We start from the raw sequence: 25,021 nt of genomic DNA on the forward strand, positions 1-25,021 counted from the left end.
ATCACGGAACTAAAACAAATATAAACAAGGCAGTGAGTGCAGCACCGCCTTAGCAGTGGGATAGCAGCCTTGATAACATCGGAGCAGCCCCTGCGCCCGGCCTCAAAACAATAAAGGCAACTCTAGAATGCAGATTTACCTGTATCCCGCAAGTGATGTACGCAGATGGGAAAGAAACAAATAGCAACCTTGGAGAGCTGGCGGGGCAGGCAAACACAGCATCGGGAGACGCAATATAAATAAAATAACAGCTAGTATCAAATTATACAAAAGCCCAACGTAACGAATTGCTCAAAAAAGTCAAACATCATGTGTACATGAAGACGCAATATAAATAAAAAAAAAAAAACAGCCACCAACAGATTAAAGAAAAGCCCCTCCATAGCGGATCGGTAAATAAACTCCAAACGCATCTGTTTATGCAGCATCACACAACCATCGGGAGACGCAATATAAATAAAATAACAGCTAGTATCAAATTATACAAAAGCCCAACGTAACGAATTGCTCAAAAAAGTCAAACATCATGTGTACATGAAGACGCAATATAAATAAAAAAAAAAAAACAGCCACCAACAGATTAAAGAAAAGCCCCTCCATAGCGGATCGGTAAATAAACTCCAAACGCATCTGTTTATGCAGCATCACACAACCCACATGCCCGTAATATTAAACAAACAAGTGATAGCCGCAAACCTTATCATTTAAATTAGTTAAAAAGCCGTTGTCCGAGCACCCGTGAATTGCCTGAGAGCTGGGGTACAAGCCTTCGCCAATGCAGAACGGGCACAGAGAGGCAGCCTGCTGTGGCGGAGCGCAAAATGATGCCCCCCCTGCAGAATGCGAAGAGGCCCCGAGGCTCTTGAGTATAAAGCATGCCTCGCAGATATGTAATGAGCTTGGGCTGAATAGGATCCCCCCGAAAGGCTGCAGGGTTTCTGCATGTTAGCCCCTAAAGAGCGGTAACATTATTAAAGCCGGTTTATGAGGTAATGGACAAAGTAAATGACTTCAACTAAAAAGGGTGTAAAAAAGGGCCGTGTCTTGATTTCGAGTGCTCGATCGGTTTATGAATTATGTGATGACTCGGTTCAGATATGGGGTCCAGGATCAGTACATATCCAAACGCCTTACGCTATCGGCTTGGATAGAAAGTATTGTAACCAAACTCGAGGGGACTTCAGAAGTACAGTGCCATAAAATTCAGCCATCAATGTTTAAAACTAAATAAAAAGGTAGCGTCCCAAAAAAATAAATAAATAAATAGCGCCTTCGGGTAAAGTCCGCGCTATATAAAAATGCATAAATAACTAACTAAATACATACCGCAAATCACTGCCGTCACTCTGCCGGCCTGCGACCAGGAAGTCAGGCAGGCCGGCGCGTCAACAGGAAACAGGAAGTAGGAGGGCGGGAGCCTACCCCGCCTCCCACGGAAGAGCCGCGATTGGACGGAGCCGCCGTGTTTGGAGCACCGGAGCAGGCAGGAGCCTACCCTGCGCCCCGGTGCAGAAGGAGGTAAGAAGAGTCCTGCTGCCGGGCCCTGCAGCTGAGGAGAGCCGCCGCACGAAGGAAGCCGGTGAGTGCGTTGCTGAGCGGGGAAGGGGGAGGCGGGGGGCGCGGGGAAGGGGGAGGCGGGGGGCGCGGGGAAGGGGGGGGCGCGGGGAAAGCATGTGCGGGCGGGCGGGCTTTGTATGTATGTGTGCGTGCGTGTGACTGTGGGGGAGGGGGGTGTGTGTGTGTGAGCGAGTGTCTGTGTGCCTGTATGTGTGTGCCTGCGTGTGCATGCGCTCGCCTGTGTGTGCGTGCGTGCGTGCATGCAGAGGGGTGGGGGCTGCCTGCCTGCGTCTGTAAAAGCAAGGGCTGTGAGTTACTCTGCGCATGCGCGGGGGCAAGCCTGTTCATTCCAAGCCAGCCTCAGCCAGCCTCGGGAAAAACGAAAGTAATAAAAAAGCGAAACTGACACTGCCACTGCAGACAATGCTGCGCGCTCCCGAGGTGAAATCCGGCACTGAAAACGCTCGTAACACTTTGGTGTCCACTCTCCTAAAAACGGATCACATTAGTTGTCGAGCTGACAGCATTCATGCTTCGCATGAATGCTAACGTCAGCTCGACCTAAAAACAGGTAAAAGAAATACTAGATCAGCTAGAATACCAGGGGGTGATTGAAACTTGCACCTCACAAATGAACAACCCTTTGTTTCCGGTCTCCAAACCAGACAATTCATACCGTCTAGTTTTGGATTACCGACACCTTAACTCGTGTTGCAAAACTTTTGCAGTGCAAAATTCGCATAGTGCTGCACTAATGAATAACATAGTGCGCAAAAAATACAAAACAACATTAGACATCTCTAATGGATTCTTTTGTCAAAACATAGCACCAGAGAGCAGATATTTAACAGCTTTCTCAGTAAATGGCACTCAAAAACAATTCTGTCGGTTAGCCCAGGGGTACAAGAACAGCCCGGGAGTATTCTCAGCGAGAGTAACAGAATTACTACAAATATATGATGATGAAGCATTATCGTATGTCGACGACATATACCTAACAGATGATGACTTGGAGACTCACTTGAAAAGAGTGAACACCATAATACTTGGGTTCGCTGCAGAGGGTTACAAATTCAACTTTAAAAAATCCAGAATTGCCCATCTTACAGTCCTATTCTTAGGATATGAATTATCAAGTGAAGGCAAAAGCCTGGCTGACAATTTTCTAGAAAAATGTGCCGTACTCCAAGCACCTAGAACACTAAAAAACCTACAGTCAATTCTAGGCTTCCTAAATTTCGGAAGAACATACATTGCAAATTACGCAGAAAGGGTCAAACCCCTTTATGATCTAATTAAACCAGATTTTAAACGAACCAATTGGACTCAAATACACACAGAAATTCTGAGATCCTTACAAACAGACATGTTAATTAAAACAAAATTAGAAACACGTGATAACACACGCAATCTTGTGATTCGAGTCATCCCAGGAAGATGCGGATTCACATACCTGACCTCTAATGAGGGAGAAAAGGTACCAATTGCATTCAAATCACACTTGTACACAGAAGCTGAAAAGAAGTTCAGCAGTACAGAAAAAATTGTTCATACAGTTCAAACCGCAATAGCTAGAGAAAAAGATAAAGCTGACGGTAGATATATCATAGTCAGAACAGCAGAACCAGCCTTTGAGGCATTAACAATACCATGTAATTTGCCAACAACAGCATTGAATCCAAAGTGGATACAATGGGTGAATTCAATCACAACGGACAAAGTATACTATTACCTTGATCCAGAACTAGAAGAGTTGAAAAATCTAGAATATGAAAGAATATTCCCTCTGCCAATCGACATTCTGCCTTTACGACATTACGCCTGTGTAATTTATACAGACGGACATGCTCAACCCCCCGTTTGGGGAGAACAAGCATACAACCCCACATGTGGGATTACAAAAGAAGTGTGGCGCGGAGGTAAACTAAGACCTCTATTAACAAAAACACACTCAGTAGAAACTAATTCAGAACAACAGACTGAAATAATAGCATTGAAAATGGCGCTAGATAATGCGGATCGCGAATTCCCGACACTTATAGTGTCTGATTCATATTACTGCGTCAAATCATACAACAAGGATTTGCAGACATGGATTCAAAACGGTTACAAAGATGACAATGATGCACCAATAAAGCAGAAATTGCTCTGGGAACAAATAGCTCTTTTACAAAAAGAACTACCAAAGACTCACGTGACACACTCACTGAGTCATCAACGTGATGGCGTTCACGTTGCAGGGAATTCATTGGCTGAAACAGCCACAGCGGCAGCCACTAAATTGGCTCCCGTAGTTCGAGAAAAGCGTACATTAAAATACATTGACGGTGAAACAGTGCTGGCGGTGAAAACGTCATCAAAAGGCGACTGCTCAGCGCTACCGATCAACTATCCACTCAATTATACATACATAATCGATGCAAACTCCGTCCCTTTTGCTCGAATCCCTGAAGTGGGGGATAGAGTGATTCCAAACATGGACAGGAGAAACTTGTTAATCGCAGACGCACATATGGGCGAGGGTCTCAGACACCTCAAACTAAAAGATTCTCTGGAAGAATTACAATCAAGGTACTGGTGGCCAGGCATGAGCCTGCACCACACCATGTTTGTAAAAAACTGCCCAAACTGCAACAGAAATCGCAGTGGGGAGAGAAACAGTGTAATACCTCGTTGTTTCACTCCAGGAAAAATCAGGAGTAAAAAGCAAGGCTTGCGATTAACAGATACAGGCTAGTTTCCCCTTATAATGTAGATCACAAGCACTCGGCTGACGTCTGGACTGTTATACAAAGATTTGCGAGTCTAAATGGCATATACGCTAAGAGCATGCTACGTTTGACCATTGTTTTCACTCTAGCCCTCCAGCCTGAGGGGAAACATGGCCAAATGAGCATAGCACAGCGGGAATCTTCTCACTTCCTTCCTGAGGGATACGGGATGGTGTAAAGAAAAAACCAAGGCATAAAGCAATCTATAACGGAAAGGATATTAGGTTCGGGAGCTGGGTGGGTCAAACATCTAATAAGTGTCCAACGTAGTCTAAATAACTTGCCAAGAAATTCTCTGAAGGGATTCAGTCCGTACGAATTATTATTTGGAACTAGGATGTTGATCTCTGACCTTGATAGTCAGACTTCAGTGGTGAAAGAAAAAAGCTTTGATATCAAAGACCGTTTGGCTATTTTGCAGGACTTAAACAAAACAAGAAAAGACCGGAGCAACATAAAGTTGAAACAGCAGCCAACAACCACTGAAGAACCACCACCTGTCCCAGCAAGACCTGTCTGGATTCCAAAAGTCGGGGATCTAGTCAGAGAAAGGATCGCGGTAAAGAAGGAATTTGGGCCTTCTTACAGAAAAGCAGTTCCTGTCTTGTCTGTCAACGGGACAAGATCAGTTGTACTACCGCCACTTGCTGGTAAAAAGGAGAACCGAGTTGTATCCATCGACCTGGTAAAACCACAATCATGTGGCCGATAACAAACAGTAGGCCAAGTGGACTCCCAATAAGTAGCAGAACACCAAGGTTTGCTACCAGTACAGAGGTCCTAACTAAGAGGCTAATCACATTCGAAACGCCTACAGAAGAACAACAAGGACTATGCAACAATGCAATGGAACTTAGACCTCTGAAAACCCAAATAAAAACATTTAGCAGAGACACACCAATCGATAATGAAGTACCAAGCGAAAATGCAAGAAACAGTAATCCTGAAACAATTGGAACAATTGACAGAACTGCATCCGGCTACTTCATAAACTTCGATGATTCCTCTGAAGGCTTCAGTGAATCAAAGACACAGCCATCATCAAAAACCTTTAAAGATAAAGCTAAAGAACTTTTGAAACAACTGAAAGAAACATATCTGATTTCTCCATGGATTGAATTTTGGGTGGGTTTTGGTGCATTTATCCTCATACTTTGGCTCATCCTGGTACTGACTTTGGGACGCTTCATTGAGGGAAAATATGCTAAAATGGACACAGCAAGTCAGAAAATCAACTTGATCCTCAAGCCACACACATCTTCACACGTCGAGAAAAGAGAACTTTCTTCAGTCAACTTCACAGCCAATCCTATACCGGGTGGGGTAGCATGGGACAACACAGACTACGAAATCTATGGTCCGGTTGAAATCCTGAAATATCCACACCAAATTGAGATCTCATTGAGTGACTTTGTAAAACCAAACTCATTTGCTGATGATTGGGACTTCGAAAGCATTAATAATATGATGTCTGACTTAGTGATGTCTGCTAAATTTACCAAACATGATTATTTGCAGGGTTCTACAAATTATGATAGTATGTATTGCTACAACCACTATGGTAACCATTTTATACATAGATCTGCACAACCTAGAAATGTTTTAAATTATAATCAATGGGAACATTGTGCAACACCTCCAAAAGGGAGCTCAAGAACCGTTTACGACAAATATTCATACTTTTCAGGTTTTAACACAAGTAATGCTGAAACATTTTATTTCAAATTGTCAAATAAGACAGGGACAAAGACCATGATAACAAACACAACATTGATATATTCAGACTCATTCTTTGAAAAAATGAATACTTTTGGTTTTGATTATTGGGACAAAAATGTTGAATTGAAAAGTGTTTGGGGCACAAAAGAATGGCAAGTACAGGGTATAGAATCTTTGTTTAGAGCCTGCATGATCCCAGAACAAATTATATTTTTAAATGACACTGTTCAACAAACCACCTGTCTTGGCTTAGCCAAAATCAAAGACTTAAATAAACCGTCTATTCCAAAACCAACAATGAACAGCAATAGCTCTACAGATGAAGAGATAGACGTAAACTATGTATTAAACCAAAACAGAACACATCCAGATTGGAAACAGTGGTTGATCTGGCCCACAGATACTAATAACTGTCAAGACAGATTCCTGAATAAAACACAGGGGTTCAAAATGACCAGGCCAGACCCTAGATATCCTCAAAGACATCACCCAGGGATAATAACCACCTACAGTGTGGGCAAATTATGCCTTCAATGGCTACAAACTTCCACACTGGCAGAAATTAAGCAACACCTAACTTTACTTACTGATGGTGCTGACTTGCGTGATTTCATTATGGGACCACGCAAACAGCGTCAAAAGCGTTTCATAGCAGCCTCTGTATATGCAGCATACAATGAGGCCTGGAAGGTTACTCAAATTGAAACAGCAGAAAGAATACGGGAAATTGACCGTATTAATTTGGAAAAATCACTTTCTGTAGTGGACAATGGGTTAATGACTCTGTCCTCCAGAATTTTTTCTTTGGACAGCATTGTGTCTTCAGCAATCGACATATTATCGCAGGACTTACTGTTATTACAACACGGTCAGTCTCAATTGCGTTCTATTGTACAGCTTTGGCTGGACGTTACAAAATCTGCGTTCAGGCTATGTGCCTTGGCGTTTAATCAACACAACGTCACTATTCCATATCTTTAACCTTACTGATAGACAAATCAGTATGGCCCAGAAGGGTGCTGATTATACAATCCTGAGCATTGAGAAACTTGAGAGATTACCAGTGACAATGTCAGAACGACCTGTCAGTGAATGGATAATACATGGGATAATTAATATTCCAATCTCAACCTTCAGGTTTCAATACTGCCAAAAATATATACAGGCTGGCATGTACGAGAAATTGGGAAAGGGGTACATTAAAACAACATGGAACTTGCCCTATTCACATGCATGTGTCAGTAATAAAGGACAGAAAGTGTTTCTTAGTGGCAATAATTGTGCGATGTCACTAAGCGGCACACTTCTGTGTAACGGAATTAGTTTGCATGGAGCCTGTGAAGGGAACTCAAATAACCTTTCATGTCACCAGCAAGGCGCACCTGCAACAGAGATAGAACCATTCTTTCAAAGACTCTATAATGGGAGTTACATTCTAATTGTAGATCGCAGATGTTGTAGTCTTATGCCCGGGACTCGCAAGGACGACTGCAGAGATACATTCATTGTTATCGACTAATTCCCCCATACATTTCGCAGAAATCCTGAACGAAATCTTAAATATTTCTGATACCACTGGGGTCTCAAAGGTATTTAAGACAGTATTTTCGATGGCATTAACACCATTCAAAGCCATACTGGGTATTTTTCCAGATTTCGTCCATTCGATTTTTGGCGGACTTCCCCTCATTTTAGGACTGATTGCAGGAATCCTATTCCTAGTCCTTATTTTTCGTTATGGCAAACCATGTCACAGACAAAACACCTGCGACAAGGGAAGAAACAATCCTGAAGCAGTAGCCCGATAGGAGAGAGATGCTCATACGCAGCGGTTTCGGGTACCACACTCTCCTTGCCCAATCTGGAGCCACTAGGATGACAGGCCCGGTCAGCATTGATTTTTTTCCGAACTTGCATGAGAGGTAGCAGCAGGGAGGCGTACAGCAGTCACCTGCTCCTCTCCATCTCGAATGAGCCTCGGTGAGAGCCTGCTTGGAAACTCATGCACGCTGAGCTTCTTACAGTCCACATTTTTTGTGGTTATGGAAAGATGTAGCCACGGTTCTCCTCATTGCTGGAAGATGGCCTGTGCCACCTCGGAGTGTACCAGTCATTCGTGATCCACTAGGCGCAGGGCAGCATTACACAAAGTGCCCCCAGGGCAACACGGGCGTTTGCGCCCGCTTTGCGCACCCCTGGGGCACTTTGGTATTCCAAAAGGGGCTGCAGAAGCTTCTGTAATATTGAAAGCGCTGGTGCACATACAATGCCAGAATTTTCTCAAGCGGGGGTTGCCTCATTTGCATGGGGGCGTGGCCCCATGTAAATAAGGGAATCTCTTTGCCTCTGCACCCGCCGTAATAAGAGACGCGGGCGCAGAGGCAATGAAGCTCTCTTGGGGCACACTGATAGCAGCCATCTGGAGGGGGAAAATAGGGTCCTATGGACCCCCCCAGACATCCCCTTGCAGGCGGGTGCAGTAGCTTACTACACCCGCCTGCCGCGCGATCTCTAATCCCCTTTAAAAGCGCGGGCAGCTTGCCACCTGCACAGTGAAACACAGAGCAGCTGCTTCAAACACCTGAATGCGCTGCCCTGGGGGAGCGCCAGTTCGCGGCTGCCCTGGCTGGCAGTGAATTCTATGTGATAGGAAGCCCTTTCCTTGTTTGTGCCCTGTGCACTTGCTTTAAGTTGCACCGAATGCTAACACGGAAAGTGCGCCCTATACATAACAGGGCCCCCTGTGTACAAAGGTCAAGCCAAGTACTTCACAACCAGTGAAACGCCCTGTTCCACCCAGATCCAACCCGAATCACTTCCTGGCACAGGATACAGGACCCCACGGCACCCCACCCCGCTTATTGCAGTATTATAAAGCAGTGGTGTCTATGAGAACCTGAATCAGCCTCCCTTTGATGGATGGAAGGAAGGCCTTCAGTGCCAGGCAAAGGGTCTATAGCCTACCTGGTTGGCATGGAGACTGGTCTCTGCCAGAAACCAACCCCCCGATCTCTACCTCTCTCAGAGGACTGCCCCATCCCAACAGTTACAGATCTGTCACCAACTCTGGGCGGGGCAAAGGGAGGAGTCTGCTGCTATTCCAATTACAACTGAGCCCCAATGCAGGTCTTTTGCCGTTGCCTCTGAAATCTGGATGAAATCGGATAAGTTTCCTTTATGCTGGGCCCACTGAGACTTCAGTTTCTACTGCAGAGACCATATATACCACCTGGCATAGTCAGCTAGCCGGATGTCAGGAGGTCCAGTAGTCTCAGAGCCACTCTCAAGGCTCAGATCTGAGGCTGAAGCATTGGGATCACAGCCCCAATGTTCTGGGCCCGTCATGGTGGAAGGAAGCCTGGAAAATGCACTTATCCAGGATGGCTCCAATGAAGGGAAGCCTCTGGGAATGAGTCAGGTGTGAGTTTGGCACATTGATAGTGAACCGCAAAGATGTTTGAAGGGTTGCCATCGTTTGGAGGTGGTCTACGACTGAATGTGATGAACATACTTTCAACAGCCAGTTGTTGAGATAGGAGAACACGGACCCCTGAAGATGGGCTGCGACCACGGCCATCACTTTTGTGAATACCCGATGGACACTGACGAGGCCAAAGGGGAGCACAGCAAATGCTCTTGGCCCACCTGAACCACAAATAGCGTCTGAACTGCAGGACGGTTACATGAAAGTAAGTGTCCTGCAGATCCAAAACTAACATCCAGTCGTCTGGATCCAGGGCAGACAGATGTTGGGCCAGTATGAGCATCTTGCAAATGTCCTTCCTCAAGAAGGCTTTCAGCGGGTGGAGGTCTAAAATTGCACAAAGGCCTCCGCCCTCCTTCGGCACCACAAAATAACAGGAGCAACATACAGTTCCTATTTCCTGGGCAGAATGCTCTCTATGGCTTCCTGAAGTCAGCGAGCAGGAATGGATTTCTATGGGTTCTCGGTCTGTCACTTCCTGGGTAGATTGATGTAGATGCAGAGCCGCACAAAACCGTATACCGGCCTGAGAAAGGAATGCTAAAAATGAGGACTCTGCAGTTAAAGGAATCCTTCAGACAGAATAGGCCACAGACCATTGACCGTTTTAGAACAGAACTAGATATGGACAACCGACCTTTCAAGCTACAGAGAATGAGCAAGAGACCCCTCACCTCTCCAGCTCCTCCAACTTCAGGTTCAGCTGCTTGTTCTCCTCCACTGCAAACTGGAATCTCTCCCGCGTACTCTCCATTTTATCGCCTTGCTGTTCCATCTATGATAACAAAAAATAACAGGATAACCGATTAACCACAGTAAAGGAGGAAGGGCCAGCTGGTGCAGTGTCTCAGATACAAAGAGGCATCTGCTATCCCAAACACAAAGGCCAGCATATTCTATCAGAGATACACAGGTACCACCGCATAAAACCGTGAACAAAGACAACACTGTGTGCCATCAAAGACATAATACATACACTACCTGCACAGACAACACTGTGTGGTCAGAGACATGTTGGCGCTGTTGTACGCTACCACAAGCTTGTTGTGCTAACAGAAACCGGCAGGGACCATTCTATGATCGCTTGAACACACCGTGTGATCATAATAAAGTGCACTTTTTAGTGCTAACAAAAAAGCAGAGGCCATACTGTGCTAAACATGCACTGCCCTATGCCACTGTAAACGCAGACAATGCCATGTGCAGTCAACGAGACAAGCACACACTACCCTACACTATCCCAACCAACTCGTGTTGTCAGACTCAAGTGCACCGCCATATGCGATTACAGACACCACTGCGTGCAGTTTGACACGTGCCCACCGCCCGATGCTATTGCAAGCACAAATACCGCAATATGAGAACAGGAACAGGAGGGGCCACTCGATTATATGTCGCAAGAACACGCAGCACCATTTGTGCTCCCAGACCCATACAGGCCTTGTTCTATGCAATCAAAAGGACGGACTGACCATGTGCCATTACAGAAACATTGGCCCTGCCCAATGTTGTTACTAACAGACAACACTGTGCATTTAGAGAGACATGATCACACCCGGTGAAAATATAAAACAAAAATAAAACCCCAAAATGTGCGATCCCAGAGCCAACATGAGCACTGTCGTATGTTATTAAATAAATATTTGCATAGCCTATGCTATTGCTCAAACAGCCTCACTGAGTTTAGATAGAATAGGCCACACCCAGTGATATCTCAAAATGACAACTTTTAAGGCATGAAGAGTCCATGCCCCCAGGGCCCACGCAGAGCTGGTGTTGGGGTCAGGTGCCGACTGCTGAACACAGTCATGGTTGTGGTTCTCTCTCCTGCAATGGGGTTTATTTTGCCTCAGTGATTGATGCTAAATGCTCAGGCACACTTGTGCTGCAGTTTTCTTTTTTGAGCGATACCAAAGGGGATGATGGACGGAGAGTTTGAGCAAATCAAACACTCACCCCCAGTCAACTGATCTGGGTTTAATCCATCACCATTCTTTAGCTCACTCGGCCACCCCATTTCAGACATGGCCATATGCAAATGCGGGCTGGACTGTTCCCATGAGGCACAGGGTCAAGGCTGATTTGCAAATGGCCATGTCTGAACTGGGGTGGTGTGAAGTGCAACAAAACAATGGATTTAGGCCCAGATCTCTGTACTGGGGTGAATGTATGGCATTGTTCTGCATTCTGTCCATCAACTGTTGTTTTTGCATTTGGCACCCCGAGTGGGACAGGTATGCTCAGACGTGAGTCCCGTGCTCTCCACACCACTGGAGTCAAGCTATCCTGGCTGATGACGGATGATAGCCAGAAACTGGTCCTAGGATGCTTGATTCCGGTCCAGGGAAGACATGGCTTGGCAGTTCGAGCTGAACTGACCCCATAAGGCACAGGGTCAAGGCTGATTTGCATATAGCCATGTCTGAACTGGGGTGGTGTGGAGTGCAAAAAAACGATGGATTTAGGCCCAGATCTCTGTACTGGGGTGAATGTATGACATTGTTCTGCATTCTGTCCATCAACTGTTGTTTTTGTGTTTTTTGTTGTTGAGGCACAGAGTCTTTTGATTGAAGAGCGGGGTCTTTGTTGCAGTCTTTTTCACTGCATCTCTGTGAGGTGCCTTTGAAAACATTGGTGTTCTCGCAGTTGACACTTCTGCAAGTACACTCTAGAGTCCTTTTTGGGGATAGACCCTACAAATCTGATCAGTATAGCTATCTTCCACTTCCTGTGTCTCTTTCAAGGTAGGTCTTGGAGACTATAAAAAGATTGGTTTGACAACTTTCTGGTATGTTGTAATTAGGATTGTTAGCGATTGCTCGCTCCAGGAGATCCTGCTGTCCTGTATTCATCACTCCTTGAGTCGGGGTGCTCTAGATTCTTCTCTTCTGATCCTCAGCATCTTCTGACTTATTGGCCTGTTTATGGTCCTGAAGGAATTTCTGAGTGTTCAGTGTCTGCAAATTCTGCTTCCTACTTGTACTTCTGTCTTTAATGTCAATCTGGTTAGGAGGAATAAGCACTAGGGCACGTATACAGCCCTCACTCAAGTTTTTATAACTCCAATGGGTCTGGTACAAGAATCATTAACTGCTTTGAGCAACTTAACTCAAGTTCAAAACCTCATGACCGTGCAATTGATTACTAACCTAATGCTATCTTATCCTGCAATGTTTCCATCAGAAAGTTAGGTCTCACAAGAGTATCTGGATAACACTGTTAAGAATAGGTTATTAACAACTTCAAAGTTTCCAGGAGTGGTACTCATTTTTTGTAGCAAAAAAAAAATAGGACAGAACTTTGTCCTTGTGTTGATTTCCGTGGCTTGATCCAGGTAATCATAATGGATAGATATCCTTTCCCATTGATTTCTAATATCTTAGAGGCTATTTAGAAGCAGAGGGAAGATATTTACTAAGTTGGATTTAAGGGGAGCATATCATCTGCTCTGTATCAAAGAAGTCAGTTGAAAACTGCCGTTCAAACACATTTCAGGAAGTATGCATGTCAAGTATTGGCAAAAGGCTTATGCAGTGCCTTTGCTGTTTTGCAACGCTCCCTGGACACCACTCTCTGATGTACTTCTTCATGACTACTGTTCTAGATGATATACTAGTTTATTTCAAACGAGCCAGACAAGCATGAAATGCATGTCAAATTACTCGTCTGTTATGAACACCACCAGAGAAAAATGTAATTGACAAGAAAACTATGGAATATCTAAGGATATGGATCAGAGAGGTAAAAACCATACAGGAACAGTCAATTCCAAATTTTATTAGGACTAGTAAATTACTAAAGTTATTTGAGCACTATTCAGCCCGGGTCTTACCTCTTAAAATGTTAATAAAGAAGAACAATATGTACAAATGGACTCTATAAGCATCTATGACTTTAAAAAATAATAAAAAACGGTTAAAACTCTAATCCTTTAAAAACATATATTCTAAAAACAAATGCTTCAGACAGTATCGTTGAAGTAACAAGTCAAGTCAACTCTTAAGATGGAATATCCGGTTGCCTATTTTTCCTGCAAAATTGATAACTTAGATAGCAATCGCTCTCATCGACAATGAATTACTGGTGATCAAGAATTCCTTCCGTGAATATTTTACTAGGTTCTTAACTCTGTGTCATGATAATTGAAAATTACAAGTTCTGAAGCACAAGATGTGCAGAAACACTCAGGCTAGCTGGGCATTTTACTCCTCTGCAGTACAATAAAACGTTCTTCCAAAAGAAGCATTTTTGTTTTCCATTACTGAATCTTTTTTAGATCAAGTTCATGAAAAAACTTTAAACCTCCAATCCTATTCTTGGCAAACAAAGAAAACAATCATCCATCAAGATGGAGAAATTATTATTATCATTATTTTTTACAAAAGAATGTCTTACAATTATGTTATGGTTCTTTATCAGAGCATCATATGTTACAAAACGTCTCACAATCTTTTATCTCAATATTTTTGGTGGCCATCAATTTGTAAAGATTTAAAAGAATATATAGACTTGTGAAGTTTGTGCTCAAAACAAAGTTAACACTCTAGATTTCTACAAAATCCTGAACCACTTTCTTTACCGTGGGAAATTATTTCTATGGATTACATTATGAATCTATCACCTTCAAAAGCAAGTAACGTATCATGACAATAACAGATTTTTTGTACAAAGTTGGCTCATTTACCTCCATTCGCTGTAATTCCTCCAGATGATTTGCAAAATAATCTTGGGTAGAGCAAAACAATATGTCTCCAAGTTATGAGGCCATGTTTAAGGAGTCGGGAATCCTTATATAATTATCTGGGTTTCATCCAGAGACAAGTGTGTAGACTGAGAGATTAACCAAACATTGAAAACCTATTTGAGATGCTTTGAAAAAGCAAGTCACTAACTGGAAGGAGTTACTTCTAACTGGGGAACATGCCTATACAAATCCTTCTACTGTGTTCAGCCCATTCTTTGCTACTTTGGATATCATCCTCAAGATATTCTCATTAATCTTCCAATGGAGGACTCTGTAAAAGCAGTCCAAGCAATTCTACAACAACTAGAAAAGTTCAAGAAAAGTTTAAGATCTAATTTGAAAGAACTCAAGAGTAAGCAGGTCAATAAACACAGATCAGCACCTACTTACAATATTGGAGAGAGTTTTACTTTCTTCTTCCAATCTTCCTAATATCCTTAAAAGATCAAGTCTGGGACTAGATATTTTGGACACTTAGAAATTCCATAGATTTCAGGGCCAGGGGTTGTCCATTAAGGAAGATTCACCCTACTTTTCTTGTAGGCATCTTAAAACCAATAGAGACACAAATGATGGACAGAATGTGGAACAAATCAAACATTCACCCTCAGTCAACAGATCTGGGTTAAATCCATTGTTCTTTTGCTCACCATGCCACCCCAATTTACACCCAGCTATATGCAAATCAGTCTTGACCCATCTCCTCGTGGGAACAGTCCAGCCCGAACTGCCAAGCCTGGTCCTCTTTGGACCAGAAACAAGCATCCTGGGACCGGTTTCGGGGTATCACCCCTCATCGGCCAGGCTAGCTTGATTCCATTGGCACAGTGAGCCTGGGACCCATAGACGGCAATACCTGGCATACTTAGGGTGAAAGAGCAAAAGACATACAATGATGGACGGAATGCAGAGCAAATCAAACATTCACCCCCAGTCAAGAGATCTGGGTTAAATCCATTGTCCTTAAAACCAGTCATACACAATTCCTCTCCCATAAAGAGAAGTATACTCCCGTCATCTACTTTAGGGAATGACCAGGAAGAGTCCACAGTAAAGGAAATATTCACAATTCTGTTGAGGGAAACTGCAGTATTTTATTGATCGGGAAGGAAATCTGCTTCTGATGTGTCTTGGGAACCTGCAATATCTGTTCAAGCCCTACTTCTGGTCAAAAGATGTATTTCCAAACATCCTGAGAAGCTAGGCTTTCTTGGGGTTTTGTGGGTGCAAAGTATTAACACACAAAGTCTGCTCCCCAAGACCCTACACAAGGAAGAACTCACTTTGTTGTGTTGGTCTCAGGTGCTGAAACGGCTAATCAACCCTGTCACGGTTGCATTCTTCTCTGTGCAGCAACAGTTTTCGTTGTGTTGGTGTCAAAATCTCAGGTGAGCTTACATTGCAGTGGAGTGGAGTTTCTCAAAGACACTGAGTTTTCTTACGGACACATTTTGCTGCAGTCCGTTTCTTCCGCACGTGCGCATCAGCTGCCTTTTAAAAACTTGGCGTTCGGGCTGATGCTAAAAGATTCTAGAACCTTCCAATAGTCCACTCTAGTAATTCCTTGTTAGGGGTACATCCTATAGATCCTAACCCCACTTCCTGTGTTCTCTTTTGGCGGTCAAGTTTTGCAGACTATAAACAGGTTGGGTGGATAACTTTGTGGTGTCGCAATTTGGATTTTTGCTGATTACTTTCTCCAGGAGACAGCGCTTTCCTGTATTTGTCATTCCCAGAGTCGAAATCCTCCAAGTTCTTCTCTTCTGATCCTCAACATCCTCTGACTTATTGACCTATGTAATGTCTTGGAGGACTTTTTTTTTTTTACTATTCAGTTTTTCTTGTTAAGACATTATGTATGCTGCTCCTACCTCAATCTCCAGTGTCAGTCTAGAGCAAAAGCCTCAAGAGAATGTGTTTAGGGGTTTCCTGACCACCTGCCCTTCACTGAGGCAGAGGCACTACAAATGAAGTTATAGACGCAAGTGGGCAAACAACAATGCGATCACATACCCCATGATGTGAACATAAATAAAATACTGCCCTCTGCTATTCTAAACAGACACTGCACAGTGCAAGACGGAAACATGACAACATGCCATCAAATTGCAAACATAGACCTCACCTTGTGCCATCACAACACACATACAATGGCATGTGAGATCAGAAGCATTGATACCACCTTGTGCCATCACAACCACAGGGGCAACATTAACATAGACAGTGCCTCGTCACCATACTAGGACCCAGCATCATACACCCCCTGCCCTCCTCCTCAGAGTCATGCCGCAAACCCTCTGCTCACCTGTGGGCTCAACTGCATATACCTCTGGCCCTCCAAGTTTCTGTCTACGTACACTTGTCCTCTCATTGGTCCACCAATGTACCGACTGTGCTCCTTGGATTCAGTCACGCATACTCCAACACTTTCTTTAGCCCACTGACATTCCCAAAATAGAGATGTGATAAATTACAGGTACGAAGATATGCTCATGCCCAGCAGTAGGACGGATACACTTCTGCTAAGCAGTGGCACATGGATTTGTGTCCAGCCATCGTACAGGTACATCCAGGCCCAGCAGTTGCACAGATATGTCTGGGACCAGCATTTGCAAAAATTAACACAAATGCCAGTGAAACATCAGTACCCACTACTTGCACAAATATACTGGTGTCCAAGAATGTACTATCCCAAAAGATGCAGTGATTGCTGACACACCAATAACCAGCAGCCAGACAGATAGATAGGTCAGTGATCGGCAAGCACACACAAACTGCTATCCCCAGTTATGCAAGGTCACAAAGATACAGGCGTGAACAGTATGTGCACAGATGTATCAGTGCATCTAACTAATGCAGCCTCCAGTCCACTCACGGAAAGAGGAGTGATCAACTGAGATCCACTTACTTCACCAGTCATCCTGAGCACCTACCTTGGTGATCCACTGGCAGCAGCAATACGCATAGCAGAGAAATGATTATAGAACAAACAAAACAGCAAGAGAGTTTATTTCTGCAATGAGTGTTGTTTAATGAAATCCAACACAAGATGCACTGAGCTGGTTGAGCCGGCGATAGCAGGACAGGATCTGTGGAGCGATGACCGAGCTCCTGGTGTTCAGCAGCGGTGTGACCTTCCCTCACAGCCTTTATCGCACATACTGCGCCTCTCTGGGGGTTCGCAAAGCTTGGTGGTGGAGCCTGCGTTCTTCCAATTTCTTACCCGCATCCGCAGATCAGAAATCATACAGGAGAGCTCGTTGTTCTTCTTTTCGTAGCACATCAGCTGCTCCTGGCACTCTTGAAGCTTGCACTCGGTGGACTTGAGCATCTCCGGAAGCTGCTCCAGTTCATCAATTCGGTTCTTGAACTTGCGACGTAACTGTTGAAGAGACAGAGTGCATTTAGCAGTGTCTGGTTACCACCTAACCATTGCCAAAGCACGAGATTTAACACACTACACCCAAAAAGTTCAGTTCCATGGTTCCATACAGAGGCCCACACAATTCCAGACAGCCCAAACCAACAATTATATGTGGAACCTACCCGTGACCTCTGGCAAAGCCCTTGACTTCAGGCATCTTCCAACTTGCACCTTTGCTTCCCTGCAAAGTCTATTCCCAAACTAAGAAGTTCACTTAAACTAGTGTTTGCAATCGAATACTTCATATAACGTTTTGCAGGAAGGATACTGACAGTTTATCCTAAAGTACACAAGACTACTTCAGAACACCAGTGAGAAAATATCAAAGTGAAGATTCCTCAAATGGTGGAGACTCACAGCATATACTTCAAATAGGAGGTAAATTCCCGAACTCATCAGATTGGTAGAGGCTCCAAAATATACGGGACGACTGCACCTTATCTTAGGTGCTGGGGACTTGCACTTTCGGGATTGTGGACAGAACACATATTGGTTGAAAGTCGGGCTGCATTTTGGGCAGAGGAAACTGTGTAATTACCCACCTCTCCACCCTCCGATACGGTGTCATCACTTTAGGCCCCTGTGACGGAACATATCCGCTTATACTACCTATATTACAACAAGCGCGGTCACATGACCGACCTGGCCTCGTTCAAGACCACCCCTAAGATACGGTTTCATTTCTATGGAAGCACTATTTCCATTCACCTCATTTGAAGTTGAACTCGGAACCCACTACTAGAACGGGTACCTTCGGGACATCTTGAATCCAGTGTGTCACTACCGTGAAGTTTCAGATCTAACTATTTCATACCTCCAATGAGGTGCTAATAACTTGAACCCTGACGAAGTTCCCATGGCACAAAGGGAACGCGTTGGCTGTGCCGTTTTAATGAAACAAATAAAGAGAAGACTTTTCAAATAATTGTTTCGCGCAACTGACTTTATTGGAGTGCACCTTCCTCTTTCCTATGAACATACGGTAAAATGTGTCAAGGATTTTCCTGTAGGTGAATATATTTTAAAGACGCCAGTGCCAGCAGTGGTAAGAACATTCAGTAACCACTGGGAAATGGTAGCCAAGCCCACCTGGAAGCAGCTGGGATACAGTTATGTACTGCAGTGGAAGCCTACAGACATGTTTCAATGTAAGGTGCCTCTAAGCACATCCAGGGTATGTGAGTGACGTACCCCAAGACATCACAGACTCTACAGTGGTCGTTTGGTACTATTAACCTACACTGCAAGAGAGACCGAATTCGTTGAGGCATACCACAACAAACGTTGACTGCTTAATCACTTCCATATAAAGGGCTTCTATCTATTTTTTTAAATATACAGAGTCACAGATGATCTACTTAAACATACAAAGACAGGACTTTAAGAAACTACTGGAGGTTGCTTAAGACTAATCGGCTGCTCAAAGAGGCACCGCCAGACAAACAAAGAAATACTGGAGTCCGCTTAAGAGTGCTCAAAGACACCGCCAGTGAAACGAAGAAATACTGGAGTCTGCTTAAGAGTAATTGGCTGCTCACTGCGGCACCACCAGTGAACTAAGAAATACTGGAGGCTGCTTAAGAGTTCTCAAGGACGCACCGCCAGTGAAACTAAGAAATACTGGAGTCCGCTTAAAAGTAATCAGCTGCTCATAGAGGCACCGCCAGTAAAACTGAGAAATACTGGAGTCCGCTTAAGAGTGCTCAAAGACACCGCCAGTGAAACGAAGAAATACTGGAGTCAACTTAAGAGTAATCGGCTGGTCAAAGAGGCACCGCCAGTGAAACGAAGAAATACTGGAGTCTGCTTAAGAGTAATCGGCTGCTCAAAGAGGCACCGCCAGTGAACTAAGAAATACTGGAGTCACCTTAAGAGAAATTGGCTGCTCAACGAAGCACCGCCAGTGAAACGAAGAAATACCGGAGTCAGCTTAAGACTAATCGGCTGCTCAAAGAAGCACCGCCAGTAAAACTGAGAAATACTGGAGTCAGCTTAAGAGTAATCGGAAGCTCAAAGACGAACCGCCAGTGAAAATAAGAAATATTGGAGTCAGCTTAAGAGTAATCGGCTGCTCACAGAGGCACCGCCAGTGAAACGGAGGAATACTGGAGGCATCTTAAGAGTAATCAGCTGCTCACAGAGGCACCTGAGGTACTGAAGCTACATACAGATCATACATACTCACCTCTGGGGAACTGCCGCTACACGCAGATAATATATACTCACACCTGAGGTACTGAAGATACACACAGATCAGACATACTTGTGTCTGAAGATCTTCAGCTACACGTAGATCTTACCTACTCACGCCTGAAGAACTGCTGCTACGTGCAGATCATACATACTTGCACCTAAAGAACTCTGCAGCTAAACACAGGTCATACATACTCATGCCCGAAAAACTGCAGCTAGACGCAAATCATACTTACACCTCAAGAACTGCAGCTATACATAGATCATACGTACTCGCCTTGAGGAACTGAAGCTACACACGTCATACAGTCTACACGCAGATCATACTTACTCACCTCTGGGGAACTGCCGCTACACGCAGATAATATATACTCACACCTGAGGTGCTGAAGCTACACACAGATCAGACATACTTGTGTCTGAAGATCTTCAGCTACACGTAGATCTTACCTACTCACGCCTGAAGAACTGCTGCTACGTGCAGATCATACATACTTGCACCTAAAGAACTCTGCAGCTAAACACAGGTCATACATACTCATGCCCGAAAAACTGCAGCTAGACGCAAATCATACTTACACCTCAAGAACTGCAGCTATACATAGATCATACGTACTCGCCTTGAGGAACTGAAGCTACACACGTCATACAGTCTACATGCAGATCATATTTACTCGCGCTTAAAGAACTGCGGATCATACATACTCGCACTTAAAGAACTCTGCAGCTACACACAGATCATACATACTCATGCCTGAAGAAATGCAGCTAGACACATATCATACGTACTCGCCTTGAGGAACAGAAGCTACACACATCACACATTCTACATGCAGATAATATTTACTCGTGCTTAAAGAACTGCAGATTATACATACACGCACCTAAAGAACTCTGCAGCTACACACAGATCATACATACTCATGCCTGAAGAACTGCAGCTACACACAGATCATACGTACTCACGCCTAAGAGAACTGCATCTACACATGGATCATACATACTCATGCCTGAAGAACTGCAGCTACACACAGATCATACGTACTCACGCCTAAGAGAACTGCAGCTACACACGGATCATACATACTCATGCCTGAAGAACTGCAACTACATAGATCATACGTACTCACGCCTAAGAGAACTGCAGCTACACAGGGATCATACATACACCTGAAAAATTGTAGCTACGCACAGATTAAATATGCTCACATCTGAAGAATTGCAGCTACACACAGATCATACGTATTCAAGCCTAAGAGAACTGTAGCTACACACAGATCATACATACTCATGCCTAAGGGAACTGTAGCTACACACAGATTATACATACTCATGCCTGAAGAACTGTAGCTACACACAGATTATTCATACTCACACCTGAAGTACCGCAGCTACATGTAGATCATACGTACTCACGCCTACGAGAACTGCAGCTACATATAGATCATAAATCCAAATCATAAAGACGTGAACTATAAATGGCTATATATACACCTCACGCAGATGAAGGCCCAAATAATCTGCGATACTGTAGGTCATAAAGGGGCTCAACTCTGAGAGCATCAATAAGGTCCGATTACAGAGTCACACGCAAAGAGCAGCCCGGTCATACAGACTCACGCCTAACAATTTTCGCACAGCCAGACCACAAAGAATCGCAATACAGGCACATCAGACAGGTTCATGTCTAAAAAGTGGAAACAAAGCTAGATCTAAGAAGCTCATGAACAAAACGTTTAAATCATGATATTGAAAGGTTCACGACAGTCCCTAGAGAGACAATAATCTTTGTGAATACAAAGCTCGATCTCATGATGTTCCCAAGAGACAACAAAATACTAGATGAATAAGCCAAAAAGAGCTGTTTGCATGTGTGGCGGTCTGTGTCACTCACAAGGACATGTACTCAATCTGTCGGAAAAACCTAAGCTGGGACCATTATCACCAGCAAGATGTGATCACATGCCACAAAGAACTCTGTAACACCCGATTCAAGACAGTCAGATAAGGACGTGAAGGGTTTAAAGGAGATCCAGAATTTCCTATTAATCACCTCGAGTAATAGGACAACAAGAAGCAAATGAATAATATGACAAAAGTTAATTCTGCCGCTCAAAGTCGGCCTGATGGAGTACATAAAGGGAAGGCATCTCACCGTCCTACAAAGACATGAATGCAAACCGTGACTAGACCCAGGATGGTAAGATGGCCCCTGAGCGTCTTGCTATAAACGACCAACTAGAGTCGGAACTCACATGGCATGAGGAAAAAACTCATTTGGGAGAAAATAAACACAAGGGACCGAGGGAGGAAATATGCAAAAAACCTGAATGCCTTACATGAATGCTTCTCTACAAGCTTCTAAAACTACAGCCTCGTTTCGAAAGGTAGCAGAGTCCCTTTACAAAGTCTCCGAGCTCACGTCTCTTGGAATTCAGTACAATACCAAGAGTAGGTAAAGGGTGGGTTAAGCAGAATGCTCCCAGGAGAAGGGGTCACAGGCCAGATCCTGTAAGCATGTGCCAAAGGCTTGATCCCAGGAGCATTGGTCAAACAGCCTTCGTTCACATATAGTCATCTAAAAATATTACATATAAATCCTTTCATCATATTTATGGATGAACATCTGTGCAAGGTAGTAAATGGCAAAATATTCAAATCAAACAAAACATTAATATTAGTCAGTGGTGGGACGCCACTGGCCACAGCTGGAAACCATGCAAGGTCCGAGCCGTGGAAACAAAGGTAAAGGGTGAACTTGCAGGCATGACCATAGCCATATCTGAATTAAGATGAACACCGCCCCAGTGTTTTCACGGCACCCACTCCATAAGTGCCAACTACCCACTCTCCAGAAATTAGCAAGGGTTCTTACCGCCTCAACCTCCCGGTTCATGCCCTCCTTCGCCTGTTTGTTCTCTTTGTCACATTCCTCGAGTTTCTGGCAAATCTCATCAGCTTCCATTCTGGTCTTTTGCACCTGGGAACAAAGAATCAGATACATTGGTCAACAAATGGGAGAACAGGGCAGCAGGACAGGTATGAGCAGGGAGAGGAGACATTTATGTAAAGAGTACTGAGAGTCAAGGAGAAAGAAAGAGATCAAGGCTAGAAAGGCCGGGAGCATCATTGTAGAGACATTTGCAGGTGGAGGGTGAAGGAGCAAAACATCAGGTGTCACAAAAATGGGATTGCAGACAGAGAACTGGATTTCCAGATGACAGAAACAGGCTGGACGGTTGTTAGAAAGTGCATATACATGTTGATGGGAGGAAAGATGAACCAGAGAAAAATATTTGAACACGATGGAAGCTTTGCAGAGAGAATGAAGGGAAACAGGAAGAGGGATTGAGTGAAGGAACAGAGTGAGTGACTCACGCAGGAAGAGAGGGGGGATCAAGCAGGATGCTCTTGGGCAAGGGTAAGAAAGGCATATTGCGGCAGTGATTTGTTTTCTTACAGTGCGGTTCCTGTGCCACTATATATTGCTTCACTGCCATTGTGGCTACATAGCGAAATATAAATGGCGGGGCAGACAGCAAGCACATAATGAGGGGGTGAAAAGGCTAAGTTTGAGGCACAAGGTTGGGTCAGAGAAAGCAAAATGAAGCGCTATAAAAATAACAAAATAAAAAAGATGGAACTTGACATCTGAAATAGAAGCTTCTGTACTGCTTTGATAAGCTGGTACAACAAAAGTATACCCTTCGACCACAGACAATGTAGCAAATGCACCCACATACCACTAACCACTATCATAGGTGAATGTCGGTGGGTTCACCCCGTTAGAAGAGGTGGCCTACTGTGCTCTCCCTTTTAGGCCCGCTAACATCCGATAACTGGAATCTTTGCCTTCTGCTCATGGATGTGACATGTGGTGACATATGGTGCTGTACCTCAGGGTGACCTGACCCCCACAAGGACACAGGTTTGTCTTTTTCAGCCCAGGGTTTCGTGTTGTGGTTCCGCTTCAGCCGACCTGCTTCGGTAAAACACTGTCAGAAACATTTGCCGAGAATAGGCGTTACCCTGGTTTAAAAGTGTGGTTGGATCTCATTCTTCTTTGACGTTATAGCCCTGTTTGAGTATTGCGTTGATGTGGGTTATCTAAGGAGTCTTACTGATTTTGAGGTTCCATCCCCTACTGACACCTAGATTAAGCAGCATCTAGATATAGAAACTTGGTCATCCACGGGGGGTGTAAAAGTATTGTGGCCCTGGGACACCAGTGGTAAGTAGCAACATCCACAGAGGACACTGCGAGCGCCAGAGAATAGGCCTCATACGATCTAAGGCCAATATGAACGGAAAAACAATTACAGAAAAAGGAAGAAGCAGAATCACCCTAAAACAGGAAAACAAAACAAAAGAAGGGAAAGGTGAGAGAACTTGGCAGGAAAAGCGCAGGAAGGCAACATGAAGAGTAAAGGCTTATCGATAGAAGGCAGAGAGACTGGGGGAGAGCTAATCGATGGCAAGAAGAGGGTCAGACAGAGTGAGTAGTAAAGCAATGGTCAAGGTCATTACTGAAGGACATAGGGGGGCAGGAAAAAAGGGTGTTTTGAAAAGAGTATGAAAAGCATCTGGGTGAAGGGGAGGCGGGGCGACCATATGGAGTGTACTGTAGGGTCTCCTCCAATCCAAAGCTGTCACCACCCTGGTACACCCAAGAACGTACAAAAATGAATATGCTACTTACCAGTATGCATCTGTTCTTGGCATGTAGGGCTGCTAACATTCATATCTTAGCATTAGATCGCCGCCTAGTGTTGGGTCCGGATGATCGCACATTGTTGTCCTGGAAGAGTCTTCGAAGTATCCTGAGATAGGTGGCTCCTCCCCTGGACTACAGTGCGCATGGGCATCGGCTCCATCCCCAGATTGTTTTTCGCCATTGTGGCAGAAGATGGAGTGAAAAGTGTAAAGGATGTCCATGCTAATGAATAAATACAATAGTATATCTGCAGCTGCGACAGGCACCGGGGAGGAGGGCGGGCGATATGAATGTTAGCAGCCCTACATGCCAAGAACAGATGCATACTGGTAAGTAGCATATTCAGTTCGAGGCATGTGGGCTGCTAAATTCATATCTTAGCATAGAATACATAGCAGTCCCTCCATCAGCGGCG

At 44.3% G+C, this 25,021-nt stretch overlaps 1 protein-coding gene across 7 annotated transcripts in view; it reads right to left on the bottom strand.

Moving 5' to 3' along the window:
- ODF2 (outer dense fiber of sperm tails 2) overlaps window positions 1-25,021 on the bottom strand; it is a 306,180-nt gene that overhangs the window by 30,462 nt on the left and 250,697 nt on the right. For all 7 annotated transcript variants that reach the window (XM_078646615.1, XM_078646614.1, XM_078646612.1 and 4 more), the window contains 3 exons: window positions 22,768-22,872; window positions 17,499-17,657; window positions 10,206-10,306 (listed from right to left, as the gene is read on the bottom strand). In XM_078646615.1, the coding sequence (XP_078502741.1) occupies window positions 10,206-10,306; window positions 17,499-17,657; window positions 22,768-22,872 (365 nt within the window). The remainder of the gene's footprint in view (window positions 1-10,205; window positions 10,307-17,498; window positions 17,658-22,767; window positions 22,873-25,021) is intronic.

This window comes from Lissotriton helveticus, chromosome 5_2 (genome assembly GCF_964261635.1).
Source record: "Lissotriton helveticus chromosome 5_2, aLisHel1.1, whole genome shotgun sequence".
NCBI classification, from domain to species: Eukaryota; Metazoa; Chordata; class Amphibia; order Caudata; family Salamandridae; genus Lissotriton; species Lissotriton helveticus.